Genomic DNA, 20,029 nt, shown 5'->3' with positions numbered 1-20,029 from the left:
AATCAGACTTGAAGCAGGTCATCCCGAACAGGTCTTAACAGTGAGTGGTGAGAGACTGATTGAAAAGGAACAAAAGCTTGGATGCATGAAAGGATTTGTTCATAAGATACGACTAAAAAAGGGGGCGGTTCCTAAGATTGCGAGATTGCGCACCATTCCCTTAGCACTCAAGGAGGGTGTAGAAGATGAATTAAAGAGAATGGAGAATGAAGGGGTTATTGAGAGAATAGATTCTTCAGAATGTGTGAGTCCCATTGTGGTAGTCAGAAAATCCTCTGGATCTTTGAGGATATGTATTGACTTAAGACATCTGAACAGTATGGTGGTGGCAGATAGATTTCCATTACCCAGGATAGATGACCTACTTGTGGGTGTCTCTGGATCCAAAATATTTTCAATTTTAGACCTGAAGTCTGCTTATCACCAGATAGAATTGCATCCAGATTCCAGAGATTTAACAGCATTCATCACTCCCAATGGATTATTTAGATGTGTACGTATGCCGTTTGGCTTGGTGTCAGCTGCAAGTGTATTTCAGAGTATAATGTACAGGTTATTAAGTGGAGAAAAAGGGGTAATGTACTACCAAGATGATGTTTTAGTATGTGGCAGTGATGAGGTGGAACATGATAGACGGTTAAAAAGGGTGCTAGACATATTAGGAGAAGCTGGTCTAACAATAGCATCAGAGAAGTGTACATTCAAAGCAAGTAAAGTGGTTTATTTAGGTCACGAGATTACTGCTGAGGGAGTTAAACCCAAAGAGGATGCTATTGAAGCAATAAGGAAAATGGTAGATCCCAAAACTAAAGCAGAAGTGTTGTCGTTTTTGGGGTTAGTTGAATTCTATGGTAAATTCATCAAGAATTTGTCAGGCATGTCAAGACACATGAGAAGACTTACTCGCAAAGGCGTGATATTTAAATGGAGTGAAGAATGTAAGCTGGAGTTTGAAATGATAAAAAAGTCCATAACCAATGCTCCCATCCTAAAGACATTTGAAGAAGGGAAACCCACAGTACTATTTGTAGATGCTAGTGAGTATGGCATAGGTGCAGTTCTGATGCAAGAAGATTCTGAAGGTCTGCACACTATAGCATTTGCCTCAAGGTCACTTAAGGATCCTGAAATTAGATATTCAGTAGTCGAGAAAGAAGCGCTGGCTTGCATCTGGGGAGTTGAAAAATTCAAAAGGTTTCTGTGGGGAAGGAAATTTAAGATTTGCACTGATCACAAACCACTAGTTAGTATTTTTACAAAAGGTGGGCTGGAAGGAGTATCGAGACGCATTATGAAGTGGGTCACGGCTCTTCAAGGTTTGCAATTTACCATGATTCACATTAGTGGGGAAGTCAATGTAGTGGCAGATGCCTTGTCAAGATCTGTTCACGGAGAAGGCCATAGCAGTATAGACCAATCAGATCAGGAAGAAACATTTGAGATTTTCCAGGTACATGATTCCCTAAAAAAGGACGAGTGGGATAAAGCTAGTAGTGAAGATTTAATGTACCAGAAAATACTAACATTGATTAAAGAAAACAGAATAATGAACTATAAAGGTGACATGGGTGGATTTGCCAGAGTTAAAGGAGATTTATGGATCAATGGCAAATATCTACATAGAGGACATCAAATGATAGTTCCTCAAGGTATGAGGAAACAGGTATTAGAAATAGCCCATGAGGGACATTTAGGTCTAGCTAGGACTAAAGGTATAATAAGATCTGAGTTCTGGTGGCCTGGAATTGATAAAGATATTGAAGAGCAAGTTAAGGAGTGTTCAGAGTGCTTGGAGGGAAACAAGGGTTTAAGCGTACAAAAAGTACCCATGGTTATCAGGGAAAGTCCGCGGGTACCATGGGATGAGATAGCTATAGATCTTTTAGGACCATTTAACATAGGAGGGACCAGAGACAGTTATCTGCTGGTGGTCATAGATTTATTGTCCAAATGGCCGGAAATATGTCTACTTAGAGACATATCCAGCAGCAGTGTTACAAAATTCTTAGAACAATTATTTTGGAGAGAGGGTTTTCCTAGGAAATGTTTGTCGGATAATGGATCCCAATTAGTATCCAAGGAATTTAGAGAATTTTTGGAAAAGAATGGAATTGAACAGGCAAACACCTCTCTCTATCATCCCCAAAGTAATGGTTGCGTTGAACGCTTCAATAGGACACTGATGGAAGCCATAAGGATAGCGGTAGCTACCGGTGGGGATTGGTTTAGGACAGCGATGGAAAGGACATTCCAGTATAGAATAACACCTCATAGCGTCACAGGGCTAACGCCATTTGAGATTTTGAGAGGTAGGAAACCTAATTCACATTTATGTCCTGGATGGATGGGAAAATCCAAGATGGTTGGTGTGGAGGTGGAAAAAGTGAGGAGCAGAATGTATGAAGCGGGAGTTAAATCTAAGGAAAGATATGATCAAAAAAATTGTTGTAAGGAATTTAGGATTAATGAAGGTGAGTGGATCAAAATCAAATTACCTACCAAAGTTCGCAAAGGAGCATCTTTATACTCTGAGCCTAAACAAGTGGTAAAGGATTTAGGCTCATCAGTACTGGTCAGAGGTGGTGGCATTTGGAACAAGGAGAGAGTAGCAATTGTCAAGTTCAGCAATGGAAGGGAGTGATGGACTTGCATATGGTGTCACCAAATCCATTATCTCCTACAGACATAATATTACCAGTACAATGTAAGATATTTTCACTTAGTCAGAGGTTTACCTTATCTTAAGTTTATAGCACATATGTTTCAGTTATATGTTTAGACATTGTTTTTCAATCATTAGTTCAAGGAAAGGAAGGAGGTGTTAGGATATCAATGTTACATAGATGGAAACAAGTTGCCCAGAGTTATTGCATATTATAATGTTAGTATGTTGCTGTGTGTCCGTGCGCTCGGAATGTGGATCCCTAACCTCAGGGGTTCTGGGTTCCGAGTGCGGGAGAGAGACAGGGATAAGACAAGGCTGTGGACGTTGGTGGAGTCCCTCCCGGGGGTCGTCACCGGATATAAATAAAAGACCTTATTTACAAAACTACTGAATCCCTGGTGATCATTGAACATAACAACCCCTGAGTCGTTAAAACATCTCGTGATATACTGTACTCCACTTGAAATCACTCGCAGTTCCTATATGGGCCAATTCTATAATGGTAATTTGACATTTTCGAGAGAATTGCTATGGTGCCAATGCATGTGGGAAAAATCGCAAAAATTGATAATAGCATTAACTCGATTTATTGCTGTTATAGTGGAAAGAATTTTAGACTTTGAATGATAGGTTGAGATGGTTTGTGATTTATGTAAAAAAACACCTGTTGATTTCGCAATGTTTTAAGTTTAAAGAGATTTCTTTTATTCTACTATTCTTAATGTATATGTGAACGATTTGTTTTTATGTTGCAACGTATTTCCTTTTATACATTCGTTTTACTGTTTGTCTATTAAATATTTGTAAAGGTGCATTGTACCAAAAACAAATGAAAGAAATTAAAACTTAAAAAAAATTGTCTGAAGTGAATCAAAGTGGTCCTGCGACGGTTTAAGCAAAACAGATCGCACATTCGAAAGTCTTCGATTTTTGATATAAAGAGGAAAACTAAGAAAATGAGAATAGATGGTCCGAGCCCGAACGAGGGAGACCAATTGTGAACATTGTGGGAAAAAGGGGTTTCGAGCCTGAAGGAGGGAGGCCAATGATGAACACTGGAAGCAAGAACTTGTTGTAACTGTGAAAATCCTGATAAGAAAGGAACTTTGGTGCTTGTGGTCTACAGTAATTTATGTTATTGGGAAAGAAAAATCTGGCGGAAGGCCCTGTTGCCTATGCTTTTAACTGTATCTTCGTGGCAGAGAAGCCAGATTGTGTGCGAAGCTCAAACGTGTCACCTTACCCCAAGCTGAAAATGTGGGCAAGGGAAGCCAAGTGCACAACAATCCTGACATATTATTTTGTGAACACTTTTCTTTTTTAATACACTATTGTCCTGCATCATTTGTATTTAAAAGTAAGGATTGGCAATAGGTTTATTAGTATAGGCCATTTTATTTTGGCAAAGACACGACTAGGACTACGTTATTATTTGATGGTCGTAGCTGAATGTGAATGTTTGAGGGAGGCAATGGTCTTTATTACTTGGTCATGGGTGACTGGGGAGAAGTTAAACTGAGCGGTTGAGTCTAAATTCTCCATCCACAGAGTTGGTGTGGAGTCGGCGCTCTGGATCAGTAATTGTTTATTAGTGATAGTTTTGTCTTGAAGGGATTTGATTTTGGTGGCTAGTGCATTATGTATGGTAGTGCACCAAGCTTTAATAGCCAAGGCTGGAGTTGGGGCCAGGGGGGGATGGGTGTTCCCAATTCTCTAAGGATTGTTAACAGTTCTTTACTGTTTGACGTGGCATTGGTGATACGTAAATTCAGGGTGCTAGCTTTGAGTGATAATTGCGAGTTTGTATTTGTGGGATAGTAGCTGGATTTCCTTTTTGGACTCATCAGAGGGGTATTTTCTTGTGAGATGTTCTAGTGTTCTTTTATTTCTTCTGAGTTCAATGAGTTTGTCATTGAACCAGGAGTTGGTCCGTTTAAGTCTGGGTAGTTTAGATTTCAGTGGGGCTGCTTCATTAATGACGGTTTTCAAACAGGAGTGATAGTACTGGGCTATGCTATCTGGGTTTGTGATCATTATAGGATGTGCTTCAAATAACTAGTTGAGGATGGGGGTCAGAATTTCTGGCATGAGTTTGTGTGAGTTTGTCGCTAGTATTGCTATAGGTGGTTTTGTGGGGGAATCTTGGCGTTTAGAGATGGATACATTGAAGCAAACTAAGAAGTGGTCTGACCAGGATATTTGTATGATGTCTTCAAGAGCTGCTTTAGTGTTCAGGGTTAAGATCCAGTCTAGGATTCTGCCTCTGTTATGGGTGGGAGAATGTTACAGGCTCTGAATTGTAGAGAGGATTTTGCAATTATAGCTGCACCTCCTCCCAAGGTATCCTGACGGTCGGTTCTAAGGATGGTATAATCTGGTGGGATGGCTAATGCTAGTAATGGACTTGAGGCTGGATGGAGCCAAGTTTCAGTCAATGCAGGGAAATCTAATTGGTGTTCCAGTAAGAGGTCATGCACATCAATAGCATGTGCACCTAGAGATCGTACATTTAGTAGTCCTCATTTCAAGTGTGAGTTAGGAGTGTTGTTGTGTGGGCCACAAGAAAAGGGTGAATCTATTAATACTGAGTTATTAAGTTGTGTTTTGGGTTAGGCCCGCTGGGAGTTAGGTAGGCCTGGTGAGGTCAACATAGTTGGCTTCAGGGCAGCAGTGGTACCTATCCTGAGTGGGTAGTTGTTAAAGGGGTTGTGGGGGGTGATGGGCTCATCTGCACCATGGTTTTGGGTCTGCAGTGGTGGGAGCATGTGGAAAGTCTGAATCTCCTGGTTGCTCCTAATATATGCCCTGGTAGGTTTAGATTTAGGCTTACATAGGCGTTCAACCAAACCATTGAAGTTCAATAAACACCCTTGAACTGTGATCACTTGTGTCTGTCTTCACTGTTTGATACCATGCCTTCCTTACGATTGGTGTCAGCAGTGGGATGTGACTCAATTGAGACAAATAAGCGGTCCCTAAAATTCAAGAAACCTAGTCACAAAGCCTCAGATCCCTCTATCGCCATGAAAGAATCCATAGGCTTGGATATTTGTCATAGCAGAGAAGCTACTATCCCTCCCGGGAAAAGAGGGATGATTCCCACAGACTTATTCCTAATACCCCCTGCGGGTTGTTATATAAAATTGGCCCCAAAATCTGGCCTGGAATTTTGGTCTAGATGTCCTGGCAGGCGTTCTAGATCCCGACTTCCGGGGAGACAAAGGTTCCTTTTGAAATACATTGTGGGGACAATATTGCACAGGGATTTTTGAGAAGGCTCCAGTTCCCCATTTTAAGGAAGAAAGTGAACCAGAAGAAACGGAGAGGTAGCTTAGGCTTTAGAGAGGCTGATGAACCATCTGTCACTGAGGCAAAGAAGGAAGAAGAACCTACCATCCTTCCCAACCTAGCCTTCGCTCAGCGAAATGATCCAGCACTCGCAGAGTCCTTTTTACAAGTGACTCCTGAGGGGGAATGACTAGAAAAGGGGAGCACTGTTTTCTTACTGAAATGGGGATTGCTATACAGAAAGGAAAACTCCTGAGAAGGCACAAGTAAAACTCAGTTAGTAATCCCCAAAACCCATCCCAAGATCGTGCTAGAGATTGCACATGCTCATTTGACAAGAGGGCATTTCGGACAATCTAAAACTCAAGCTAAGTTCTACTGGCCAAGTATGCATGCTGACATAAATAACTTCATTCAGACATGTGAAATATGCCAGAAAACCAGCGCACGTATTGCCTTATCTTCCCCTTTAAACCCCTTTTCAATAATAGAAGTCCCATTCTCCCAAATTGGGATAGATATCATTGGACCATTGGAAACCTCTAGATTGGTTAATAAATAAGTTCTCGTAATCGTTGATTACGCTACCCGTTATCCAGAGGCGTTTCCCATGTGGAACACAATCCAGCAAATCTTAAAAACACCTATTACCATTCTTCTTTAGTGTTGTTTCCCCAAGGAAATTCAGATCAAGGATACAATTTTATGAGCAAACTCATGGGTGAAGTCAAGTAATTACTACATATTTCCACCTTAAGAACCTCAGTATACCATCCCCAAAGAGACAGATTGGTAGAGCAATTTAACAAGACCCGTAAAATGATTTTGAGAAAACGGGTACGTAAGGATGGGAAGGACTGCGATCGCATGATCCCCTGGGCCCTATTTGCAGTAAGGAAGACCCCCAAGGCATCGACCAGATTTTCTCTTTTTGAACTACTTTACGGTAGAGAACCAAGAGATGTCTTAGACAAGCTCAGGGAGACCTGGGAAGCAAGAGAATAGGCACCTATTCCCCTCTCAAAAAAAGCAACACGATTGCTAGAGCATATGAAACTTGTTCGAAATCTAGTCTACACTCACATAGAAAAAACTCAAGTCCAACAAAAGTCCACCTAGGATAAAAAGGTAAATTTAAGATCCTTTTCAGTAGGACAGAAGGTATTAGTCCTCTTACCTACTGCTGAAAATAAACTTGTCTGAAAGTGGCATGGGCCATATGAGGTACTAGAGCAAACAGGGACCTGAACATATAAAATAGCTCAACCTGATAGGAAACAAAAGACCCACCTTTACCACGTAAATCTGTTAAGAGTGGAAAGAAAATCCTTCCACTGCCTCAATACTATCTTGTCTGGTAGCAGAGGAAATATGTCTTGTGGAATAAGCTCTGAATTGTCTCTACAAAAGCAAGAAGATTTAATCGACTTGGTTATGGCATTCCCTGATGTATTCTGTGAGGAACCAGGGAGAGTACATGGTATTTATCATTATTTCAGAACTCCAAAGGGAAAAGTTGTCAATTCGAAACCATATGAACTCCCAGAAGGCCGACAACAAATAGTGGTTGAGGAATTGGAAATTTTGAAGGCAAACATTATCAAGCCCTCTTCAAGTCCATGGTCCTCCCCTTTTGTATTGGTAACTAAACCCGATCATTCTTGGAGGTTTTGCAGAGACTTCAGGCAGGTCAACGCCATCTCCCCTTCAAAGCCTATTCTATGCCATGCATCAATGAGTTAATGGATGGAAATGCCCCATTCCTATCAACCCTAGATTTAACCAAGGGATATTGGCAAGTCCCAGTACATGGACATGATAGGTAAAAGACAGCTTTCTCAACACTCCTTGGACTATTCCAGTTCAAAGTCCTCCCTTTTGGCCTGCATGGGGCCACCAGCCACTTTCTAACGGCTCATAGATAGGCTATTACAGCCCTATTTCCGATTTCTGTGGGGCCTATAATCTGGGCTCAATCGGCCATGAAATACCTCGGCTTCCTTGTAGGGAATGGCAGTGTCCAGCCCCAACAAGAAAAAGTGAAAGCTGTTTTAAATGCACCCACGCTCAAGATCATGGCATTCCTAGGATTGATTGGTTATTGCCGTAGGTTTATCCCGAATTTCTCAGACAGAACAGCTAGATTAACTGATAAATTAAAGAACTCTGAACCCGGAAGATACAGTGGACTGATGAAGATGATGCATGTTACAACAACTTAAAACAAAACTTGTGTTCGAACCCAATCCGAAAAGTAGTAGACTTTTCGAATTAATTTATGTTACAAACAGATGTCGCTCTCACAAGGTTAGGGGCAGTCTTATCACAAATTTGTGATGGATTAGAACATCCAATCTCATCCCATTCACTAGTCATAAACTCTTCCCACATCAAAAATAAATACTCTGTGTTGGAGTTAGAGGCCCTTGCCATCAAATGGACAATCACCCATCTAAGATACTATCTTCTAGAACGATCTGAGTAAAGCTCAATTGCTGATGGATATTTGAACTCTAACTTGAAATTGCAAAGGTGTGAAATAAAGTAACATAGTGGTCCGGCACCACGGTTGTGCTCAATCGAAGGTCTCTGTAAGGTATCCAGCCAAGAAGTGGCAGACACGAAAGTGGAAGATTTGCAAGAACATTGTGTGAAGTGAAGCAAAGTGCTCCTGCGGTGGTTTAAGCCAAACCCATTGCACATGCCAAAGTATTCGATTTTTGATATAAAGAGGAAAACGTAGAAAGTGAGACTACATGCTCCAAGCCCCAACGAGGGAGACCAATTGTGAACATTGTGCTACAAGGGTCCCGAGCATGAACGAGGGAGATCCATGGTCCGAGCCCAATCGAAGGAGGCCAATTGTGAACATTGTGGTAAAAAGGGGTCCGAGCCAGAAGGAGGGAGACCCATGATGATCACTGAAAGCGAGAACTTGTGAATGTGAAAATCCTGATAAGAAAGTAACTTTGGTGCGTGTTTGTTCCGACAGGCCCTCTACAGTAAGAGAATGTTATTGGGGGAAAAAGGCTTTGGCGGAAGACCCTGTTACCTATGCTTTGAACTGTATCCTTGTGGCAGAGAAGTCCGAGTGTGTGCTTAGATCGAACGTGCCGCATTACCCCATGCTGCTAACGTCGGGAAGGGAAGCCAACTGCTCAACTATCCTGACATATTTCGTGAACACTTTTTTCTTTTTGAATACACTATTGTCCCGCACCATTTGTATTTAGAAGTAAAGATTTGCAATAGGTTTATTAGTATAGGCCCTTTTATTGAATTGACTAGGACTGCGTTATTATTTGATGGTCGTAGCTTGCTCTCATCCTTATTTTTAGGCTTAGATAGATGTTCAACCAGCCTATTGTTTGTTTGTTTATTTATTTATTTGTAATGCGCACCAGACCCAAGGGTATCAGGGCGCAGCAGTTACAAGAAAATGCAAAGCTTAGGTACAATGAATTAAAACAGTGATTTACATTAGTTACGAAAGCAGGGTATGCAAATATTACAGATATTAGAAGGCATTGTTCACACAATTGAAGTTACCGCCATGGGGGTAGCGGGTAGTGGAGCATATGTGAGATACATAATTACAAGAGCAGAATATGCAAAATATTTACAAATAATGTAGGCATGGTATACAGAATAGAGATTCCTGCCACGAGGGTAGCAGGTGGGCGCTACTATTTACATTTCATTGCATTTCAGTTACGCAGGCGCGAGTTAATGGTCGGTAGATTTCAACCACGAGATGGTGTTAGTTCTGAAGTTCTGGGAGGATTGGTCAACTCTCAATGTAGGGGGTAGGGAGTTCCATAGTTTGGCTGCTTTGACGGAGAAACTATTGCCTCCGATCGTGGATAGTTTGAATTTAGGTATGGACAAGCGGTACCTGTTTGCTGATCTAGTTGGTCTTAGGGATGTCTGTTTGTGGAATCGCTCAAAGACGTATATAGGAGCAGCATTAAGAGTTTATGGGTGAGATTATTTTAAGTATGATTTTGGCATTGGTCCGAGCCAGTTATTCTAACGTCTACTCTTAGAGATATGCACTCTTGTGGAAATGCCTAGGGCTACTCTTAGGGCCTTGTTTTGTAGGATTTGGATTCTTCCTATGATAGATTTGTTGGAGCCTATGTATAGAGCCTTACAATAATCTAAACAGGACAGGATGAGGGCTCTAGCCAGGATGGTAGAGCTGTTATTCGAGAGAAATGGCTTACCAGTTCTAATGAGTTTACATGTGTATGCCGTAGAGGACGCTAACTTGTTGACCTGTTTGGAGAAGGACAGGGTAGAGTAGAGGTAAAAACCTAGCATTTTTACCTCATGTGCTACCTTGATGCAGTTACCGACAAGGAGTAGTAGTCCGGTCCAAGTTTTTTTAGGTTGAAAGGGGTACCCAAGATAATGAGTTCTGTTTTATCATCATTCAGGCATAGACTGTGCATGGCCATCCATGCCTGAATGATGATGTACACTCTATTCACCAAGGCCAAATCCTTGTCATAATCCCCAGAAAGTGGGAGGAGGATCTGGGTATAATCTGTATAGTTAGTGTAGGTGATACCAAGATGGTCTAGATCATCGAAAAGGGGCTTAGTAAAAATATTGTACAGTGTGGGCAAGACGCAGGACCCCTGTCGCACGCCGCACGTGATAGGTGTGGGGTCTGCCGCTGCTGTAGGTGCGAAGACCCTCATTGTTGTGCCGCTTAGGAAGGATCTAATCCAGTTTATGGCATCTTTGGAAAAGTGTGCTGCTTGTTCGAGATGGTTACAAAGAATTGTATGATCCACCAAATCGAAAGCCGCTGAAAGGTCCAGGAGGAGAAGCAGAGCAGATTTGCCATTGTCTCTAAGCTCATTGACTTGTGTCTTGAGATCGATGAGGGCAGTCTCCGTTCCATGTTGTGGACGGAAGCCTGATTGTCTAGCTCCTAATGTGCTTCCAAATATTTTGTATTTGGGTGTAGGCCACCTTGTCTAGTATTTATAGGAGAAAGGGGACTGTTGTAATTGGCCTATAGTTGGTAGGTATTAGCGGGTCTAGTGTTGTTTTTTTTAAAGTGCAAGTACCCATGATTCTTGGAGATTCGTGGGGATAGTGCCGGTGGCAAAGGAAGCGTTGATCAGCTTGGATATGAAAGGTGTTAGGTCTCGAGTCGCATCCTTGATGAGCTGTGCCGGGCAGAGGTCACCCTGGCAAATGGATGGTTTGAGAGACAGAATAATTATTTTCACCTCAATGATAGATACTTTGGGAAAGTTAAATCGGGTAGGTTGGACTTCAACTGTGTTCGCAGATATTTTAGGTAAAGGTGGGGCATTTAAGGAAGCTTTTTTTTGGGATATTTTATATTGTAGAGTAGTTAGTTTATTGGCAAGTGCATGTTGGATATCTGAGCACCATTTATTATCTTTGGTACGGGTATCAGGTATTGCAATGGGAGTCTCTAGTTCTTTGAGAGTTGAAGTTCAATTAGCACCCTTGAACACTGATCACTTGTGTCTGTCTTCACTGTTTGATACTATGCCTTCCTCACGCCAGCTCACTTGATGTCTGCCTTTCACTCGCTGATCTGTCAGCTGTGTCAGATTTAAACTTCCCGGCCTTGCCGAACCGTTTCCATAGACTAGACCCCCATGTTTGTTCACTTGTCCTGGTCATCTTCATTGCTATGTCGCTGTGCCTTATCACAGTACATAAACGGGGTGGGGGTAGATGCTGTGATTGACTGGGAATAACTATATATTTTTCATCTATATCATATAGGTATGTTGTATAGGTGCCTGTATGTCATCAGAAATTATGTTTACTAGGTTATTTTCAATCGAGTATTGTCTTATCCCTCTGGAGTTTGTCATCTCGCACGTGGTCCTCCCGCAGATATCCACCCCCAGGGTCAGAGTCAGGTAGCGTCTGCCTTTCCCTGGCCATGCAAGAGGCGCTTCCCTCCAGAGTATTAGTGACGTTGTTGCTAGATTCGACACAGTAGATGTTCAGCATTTTCCACTTGCCACATATAGAATCAGAGCAAAATGTTAATGAATATGTGTTTAAAGAAGCAATTCAACATGTATTATATTACAAGACACAAGTACTATGCTGATTGATATGTGTAAATCACACATCTGCCATTGTCGGTGTATCCACCACTCTCAATGGGCCCGTGGGAGTTGCAGCTTTAACCCAAAATCTGTCGATACTGCAGGAAGCAGCCAAGGGGGGAGGCAACAGTGGACAGGGAGATGCTCTACTCGATATGTGTCAAGCATGCTAGAAAATATTTGGGCTCTGTTTTTGTTTTACAATTTAAGCACTGGGTAAATCAGGTGCTCTTTATTACACCATTGGTGGCACATAGTTACGTTTTCATATAATAGCTAGAGGACATCTACAATCTGATTATGACAGCTTCAATCCTGGAGAAATCTTTATGGAAACCTAAATTGTAACTTGTGTGAGAAGATAACTCAAGAAGCTCCCTCACAACAGTCTATTGTGACTCCCATACCGCGCACATTTATAATGTGCGCTTCATGATGGAGATCCTATTGTGTTATATTGTAAGATGTGTGTGCACATTTGGCCACAATGAGGCTTAGGAGGGCTGGCCGGGCTCTGGTACAAAGCAACCCGAGAGGTCAGGCATGTGAATGGTTGTTGGGAAAAGTGAGGAGAAGGCGTGAGTGCTAGGGACTCGTGTGTCCAGCTGGCCTGAATTTGTTGTAGCTCTTCATTGCATACTGATGGCAGAGGTGTTGAGGCATTGTCTGGTGTAAGTAGGCAGAACAATTATGTGACCAGCGAGGCAGAATTAATCGTAGTCATTGCTGTATTGTGATGTGTGTGGGTAGCCATGCCTGCAGCCAGTTTCCCCAGATTGGTGTGTTTATACGTACCTAGAAACTCAGACGAAGATCTGTTGTAGATGCACCTTGTTTGATCAGGTAGTGTCATTCTCTGTTGATTCGTGTGGCTTCGACAAATGGTTAGTGACACAGGTTAGCCTTCACAAATACCACTAGTAGAGTATGGGCTATACTTTCAATCTCTTCCAGGTGGAGAGCATGGCGAATCATCACAATTAGTGTGCACATGCTAAACCTTCACAATTGTTACAAGTACTATGAATGGCCAAACCAAACAGTTAATCCAAGCGCAATACCCGTCCTCCCAAGGCTATTTAGGGCAACTCCCAAGTTTTTTCAGGTGCAATGCATGCAAAATCCCCACCTGCTCTTCAGACGCGAGACATGGGCATGGCACACAATTCCCCCAAGGGCAAAGCATTGCCAGACAATGCAATCTATCCAAGTGCTGCAGGGCTGTAGTTTTATCACAACATCTATGATTGCGATTTGCTTGTTTTCTTATACTTAACAGGAGCAGTGACTAATCAATCTTGTGAGATTTCATAGTGTGAAACGGGGGGGTCTATGGGAGCCGGCTGTCTTACTGATGCGATCCGGGTGGTAGGGGCCGTCATGAGACTATGATCATTCATTCTTTTTCTTGTTTTGCAGCACGAATATTTACAACTTTGATGACGACAAATGACACGATGGGTGAGTATAGTTTTAACCAACACATTTGGGAATCTTTCTGCTTATGTGGGCTGCTTACTCCATAGGAGGTTCACACCTGTAGGATCACCTAGTATTACATAATGTCAATACAAATTATAACTGGATTATGGAACGTGGGCCCTAGGATGGAAATCACCTTGTTGAGCTCTAGTTTTGATAGTCCATTTGGTTCTGGGTTGTCTTGGTCGCAAGATCACAGGTTAGTGTTGAGGCATAGCCCATACCTCATTTGTTTGGTAGAAGGGGGTTGGTTTAACCTGGATATCTTGCTTTAATTATTTTCATGAAAATGATTTTCCAGGCGGTTTGATGCGTTTTGGCGCTTGTTTGTGAAAAGGGTTTGTTTATTAGTTTTAAGGTTTTTTAAGTACACTCTTATTTAAGGTACAGCCGGGGCTCTTATGTCCCCATGTGGTCAGCCGACACGTGTTTCGCCCCGTAGGTTCTTTTCAAGGCTAGGGATTGCGGTCCGGCGCCCCCTATACGGTCCTGGTGGAGATTGAAATGGTTCTGTAAGTATAGTGGCTCCTGTTGGGCCCTGGGATGCAAATTCATGCTTGTAGTCAGTTCTGGGTCCTGTGATGATCATCACCCGGACCCCATAGGGGGCGTCGGACCGCAATCCCTAGCCTTGAGAAGGACCTACGGGTCGAAACATGTGTCGGCTGACCACATGGGGACATAAGAGCCCTGGCATTACCTTACATAAGGGTGTACTTAAAAAAACCTTAAAATCAATAAACAAACCCTTTTCACAAACAAGCGCCAAAACGCATCAAACTGCGTGGAGAATCATTTTCTTGAAAATAATTAAAGCAAGATATACAAATTATAACTGGTTTTGACAGCGTGTGCAGAGCTACTGTTCCCCTTCCTTAGCGCAACCCTCCATTCTCACAGCCCTCAACTAGTGAAGCAAACAGATGTGGCACCACTGCAGAAACCATGCAAAAGATGTACATGGAAGTAAAAAGGTCCATGCTTTGGCTTCATCTACTTCCCATGAAATAGATATAAGTTGCGATGGGGTGCAGTATGCGTTCACCTCCCTCCATGGAGGGAAATGTAGATGGCTTGGTCATTACCTCCAATGGCAAGAGGGTTCCTCTAGTGATGTCAGTGGTGCTGAAAGTGAGAGAATTCTGCTCCGGCAGATGACGGAAGCTGTGAGAAAGTAGATTAGCCTGAACCGTCCCAGTAGAGGATGGATAGAGCACTCAAGAGGAGCCCCGGTGCAGCATGGACATTGAGTGCTCTAAAACCCAACAAAACAATTGGATACATTCTCACCACAAGAGAGCAACTTGGGTAGCTCTGACAACAGAAAGCAAGTCGTGCAGATAACCAATAATGCAGCCCACTCTTCTGAAAGCAAGGTACTAGAGCGGTTTCTCCTGCTGGGCTGCATTTCCCATCAGCCCATTAGGAACATGTGCCAGTTTGTCCCATTGTAATTTTAGTTGCATTCCACAATGGTCTTGCCGGATAACGTATTCTTTAGGCCATAGGACGAATGGACCCTTCCAAGCCTGCCAGAGAGATGCACCAGTACGGCCAGAGGTGGTGTTTTGCCCCCGCAGAGTGTCTGGAACTTTCATCAGTGTTTGACTGGCTGTCCCGCTGCCAGGGTAGGATGTGCAGCACCCTACATCCTGGTTGGCTGCGGAAGCAGCCAAAGAGAAGCCGAATATCCTGAAATAACACTGGGGTATATCCCTTAAGCACATTTCTTGGTGGAGGTGATGGTATTTATGCATATGTAAATACCAGGTGGAAGAGACTGACCAGCTCCTGGGGTTTGGCCAATAAAACGCTCTCTGAGATTAAGCTACAGTGTCTAACCCTCAAACTTAGTTCGCATGAATAATGGCGCTTGTAATTTTGTAGGCATATTTCTGGCCATTAAGAACATGCATTTTCCCTTCTGATCCCATTCTCATGCATCGGGTTCCGGGACCATTCATTACTGTCTGATGTGCAAGACTCTGACAGCGGGGCCCAATTCAGCTGTTGCAGACCTTCTTGGCTCACTTACTGCAGCACATTTTAATATATTTACGGGTGTGCACTCATGGTTATCACGTACCACATCTGGTAAAACGTTTTGCAATTGTAACATGTAATTACACCAGCAACATCCTTATTTAATGAAGGCCAATTTGCTTGAAGGAGACGGCTAGCTCTGTAAAGCCAAATGCCCGAAATCTATTGCTATTGCCCCAGATTCAGACATCTCTTGGCGAAGAAAGGGGTTAGTGCAGGAGGCTCCTATTCATTGATCATCTGGGAAACGTTCTACCAATTGCTAAATAAAGGCCGATTCATTGCTTACAAGTACACATCACCAATAACGAAAAAGGTTTGTAGGCTAGAAATCAGGGGACTGTCTCAGATGGACTAATGTGCAGATGGGAATACCCATCCAAGTCAATGTGTACCCATCTGGGGTTAATCTACTGGATAAAGGTTCACTGAAAGCAGCTAAGCTGCTATTTCAGATAGCAGCTCTTGGCGTTCCATGTACTGTGACGCGTGTTGGCTGAAAAAAGACTGGCAATGATGCAAGTGCAGAAACATCACCATGGTAGTAGCCGTCTCTCTGGAAAACCCCCCCTATGGTGGCGGGATCTCTAAATGAGGCTTGCCCTGACCATGTCAATGCTCTCCTCCCCTAATTCCAAATCTGCAGCCAGAGAAAGGTGCAGAATAAAAAAAAACAACCATTGAAATCCCCTCATGACAAAACACTGATGATTTCCATTCCACCCCAGAATCGAATTGAAAGTGCTTTTGCTCATGAGGAAATGCCAAGCAAGCTCTGCCCCTTCTACAGTGGGAAGAGAAGGAAGCGCTACATACCACACCTGCACCGTACATTCTGCGAATCCCTATATCTAGATGACCCTGAAGACCAGGGGATCGCAAAGGGGGGCAGCCGGTTGTCTGCCATTATCAGTTTGCCTATCCAAGTCCCCTTCTAAACTTCACATTTGCCCTGACAGTGATGTAATTCAGGGTCCTCCTTAAATGCTTACCCCGCTCACTACGCGTAACCACCTCATGTGTGATTCTGAAATTAACATTCTGCCATATTCCCCCATGCTATGGTGTAACCCCCCTCACCTACATAACTGTTGTAACCAGGCAACTGTAGTAGAAGGTCCGACAAGCACTCCTTTTGTAATTGAGGAATCTTCGCTTGAAGCAGTAAGCATGCCATGTGTGACATTTGTAAACCCAGCTTTAAAGCCTTTGTGACTGCCTCTGTGGCACCGGGCAATGAAGTTTGCAATGTACACTAAAGAAAATAAAAATGGGCATGCATACTTGGATGGTCACTCTGTTACTAAATATAGATGTTCTTCATCATTCCCTTTTTCTGAGCCCATAAGTGCTTGGCGCATTTATGTTGATGAAAGAAACTGTTTGGGGTCACGTGTATTCTGCAGGAGCCATTGCCAGCCAAGTTCTTCCCGGCGCATCATATGTGCTACGCAAGGGTGTTGCTAGGTCTACAAAAGACCCAGAGCTACGCTAATGTCCGAAATGCCGGGACTCGGGGAGAGCTAGCCTTTTGGTTGTAGCTCCTGAGATTCTATCCGGGGCTACAACCAAAAGACCAGGTGCTATAGCCCCATTAGCCCCCTGCGCCCCTAGGAACGCCTCTGGCTCTACAGCCTTCCCTAGAGGTTCAGGATCCAGTCACTTTCGGTGAAATGCCTTGCATGTTTGTAATCACTTTAATAACTGTAAGTATCTTTTCCTTCCCAGTTCTCTTTCGGTTTATAACTATGATGCTGCTGAATATATGGGTCACCATAACAATATTGCACTATCGGAGGCCCGCGAAGAAAACTGACTGATCGCTTGCATTTGGCGAGCAGAGGACCTGAGCAGAAGATGGCAGGACCAAAGGACCCATGACATAGTATTTGATATGGACTGTGAATAACATATTTTGCATGCAGAATGCATCCATGCTATCAGTGGTATTGTTACATGTTTTCTGAGTACACAACACACCTATTGCAGACAGTTCACGTAATAATAGGAGTTGCCGCATAATTAGGTCAACGTGGATCATATTGACTTCCAAAATTGGAGACCTGGATATGTTAGGATTCATGCAGGATATGTCTTTCGTGCCTTATAAAATAGCAACCTGTTTACCATTATGATCCTACAAAGAAAACTCACAGGGAACACATGTGAGAGCCACAGGCTCACGTTTTGCCCAATTACTGGGCTGAAAATAAAGTTTCAGTTGCTCTGAAATAACCACAACATACATGTTCATTATTTCTCTTCACAGTTGCAGAAAAGAAATCAAAGAGTTATGACACAGTCTGTTTTAATATATGTACAGAAATAAGGCAGTGTTGCGCTAACAAGGGTTTGAAAAGTGCCTATCCATTTCGGATGTTATCCATCTTCAGGGCAAAAGCCTTTGGTAGTAATTAAGGCACGGTCCAAAAAAATCCAAATATTGCGCATAAAATCCCAAATAACCCGTAAAGTGAAATAAGCACAAAAGCAAATGTAGCAGGAGACAAAAAGGCAAAAAACACATGGTGAATATTAGTACACAGCATAAGTTAAACATTCGCGAATATACAAAATAAAGAAGCCAAAGCACATTTACCTCAACGCACACTGCTTGATCAAACTGTAAAAAAAAAAGTGAAACCAAATGTTCATAATCACGTGTATAGCGCCAATAAATGTAATTCTCTCTCAATTCTGTGCTTCCTCGCCTGTGTCTTTCATCATTCCCTCAAGGTAGGAAGGTACAGTAAGCAATGGCCTGCACCTACAAGACAACAGTGCATTGTTTTCTCAGTCATACTGGGGAAGCCCATCGTTTTCATAATACATTATCCAGTGTACGCGTGTCCAAGTGCACAGCCTCCAAGTTGTTCCACTTACCATTCTTGCTTTCGCAATCTCAAGTTCTCCACTGGCCAGCTTCCCACAGCATGAAAAAAGTGTGCGTGATGACGTCACGGGCTCTGACAGAGGACATGATCAGAAGATGGCAGGACTAAAGGACCTATGAAATTGTATTTTATATGGACTGTGAACAACATATTTTGCATGCAGAATGCATCCATGCTATCAGGGGTATTGCTGCATATTCCGAGTATGCAACACACCTATTGCAGACAGTTCACATGGTTCCATGTAATAATGTCCCCTCAAAAATATCGCCATGCAAAAATGTCGCCGAAAACCTTAATTGTTTTCATTTTTTTTTTTTTTTGCTGCTCCTGTCCCCATATATATGGTCACCCATATAATATCGCCACGACCTTTTCCCGGCGATATTAAATACGGCGACCATATATATGGGGATAATATTACCTCATACCGTTCACATAATAGGAGTTGCCGCATAATTAGGTCAACGTGGATCACATAGACTGTATATGCTGGGATTCATGCAGGACATGTCTTTCGTGCTTAATAAAATAGCAACCTGTTTACCATTATGTTCCTGTGCCAGTCTGTACAAAGTACATTCAATTGCTGTATGAGTGGTCAGTGGCGACTGGCAAACCAAATGTAGGCCTGGCGAGTTTGGATTATAGACTAACGGTTTAGTACAGGCAAGTACTTATCATATGCCTACAATAAATTAGAAGTTTATAACCTCATTGAGACCAATAGGTGGTACGACAAATGATCAAAATGGGCACCCAGTACTTTCCCTGTTGGTTTATAGATTTACATCAGAATGTGTACAGTATATCTGGGGGCAGCAGACCACGCCTCTCCATTGGGTGACTTGGGTCAAACATTATCTTAAGCTACATCTCACATTTGCATATGTGTGTACAGTAATCAATAGAAAACCAAATAAGTGCTTATTTGTTCTTCCACCATAGAGGTGTAAATGCTTTTTTGTTAGGTCCATTTTAGGTTCCTTGAACCCTTTGAATATCTGTTTCCAGACTCTAGTTTACAGTCTCCAGCTGGAGCCAGGTGTGTTTTGAGTATTTATTTATTTATTGTGCATTTGTATGGCACTTATACATTAAGTAAATTGTATTTCAAAGCGCCCCCAGGGCAACGAGGAGGGAACATGGGAATGAAAACAAATATAACAATGAAAGATAGAGGCGGACCTACTAGGCTTTGTGAGCATCCAGAACGTGCAAGTACAGAGAGGGGAAAAGGGAGTGGGGATAAGTGCTAGGTGAATCACGAGGGAGCATCCAATATGTGCAAGTGCAGAGAGGGGAAGAGGGAGTGGGGTTAAGTGCTAAGTGTATCACAAGGAAAGTGCTGGGTAGAGAGCCGCTGTAAGTGCCTAGCTGGAGTGGTCAGCCGCCAATAAATAATTAAGTGCAGGCCCGTAGTGACACAGGCCAGTGGGTGCCAAGGCAAAGTGCTGGGAGGGGTGGAGGCTGTAAGCGATTGGGTATGGGAGGGCAAGGATCCGGGAGGACACACAAGGGCCCTGGTCACCAATCTTAGCAAC

At 42.8% G+C, this 20,029-nt stretch overlaps 1 protein-coding gene across 2 annotated transcripts in view; it reads left to right on the top strand.

Moving 5' to 3' along the window:
• The window catches only part of SLC66A3 (solute carrier family 66 member 3), a 172,130-nt gene extending 153,093 nt beyond the window's left edge, over positions 1 to 19,037 (top strand). Inside the window, exons 6-7 of one of the 2 annotated variants that reach the window (XM_069605964.1) lie at positions 13,486 to 13,527; positions 17,320 to 19,037. In XM_069605964.1, the coding sequence (XP_069462065.1) occupies positions 13,486 to 13,527; positions 17,320 to 17,411 (134 nt within the window). In that variant the 3' untranslated portion in view covers positions 17,412 to 19,037. The remainder of the gene's footprint in view (positions 1 to 13,485; positions 13,528 to 17,319) is intronic. The other variant, XM_069605965.1, reaches the window with a different exon arrangement.
• Positions 19,038 to 20,029: the final 992 nt, after the last annotated feature.

This window comes from Ambystoma mexicanum, chromosome 4p (genome assembly GCF_040938575.1).
Source record: "Ambystoma mexicanum isolate Mex_15411 chromosome 4p, UKY_AmexF1_1, whole genome shotgun sequence".
Taxonomy (NCBI): Eukaryota; Metazoa; Chordata; class Amphibia; order Caudata; family Ambystomatidae; genus Ambystoma; species Ambystoma mexicanum.
Note: the sequence above shows the minus strand (reverse complement) of the source record. Positions and strands in the feature narration are given on the sequence as shown.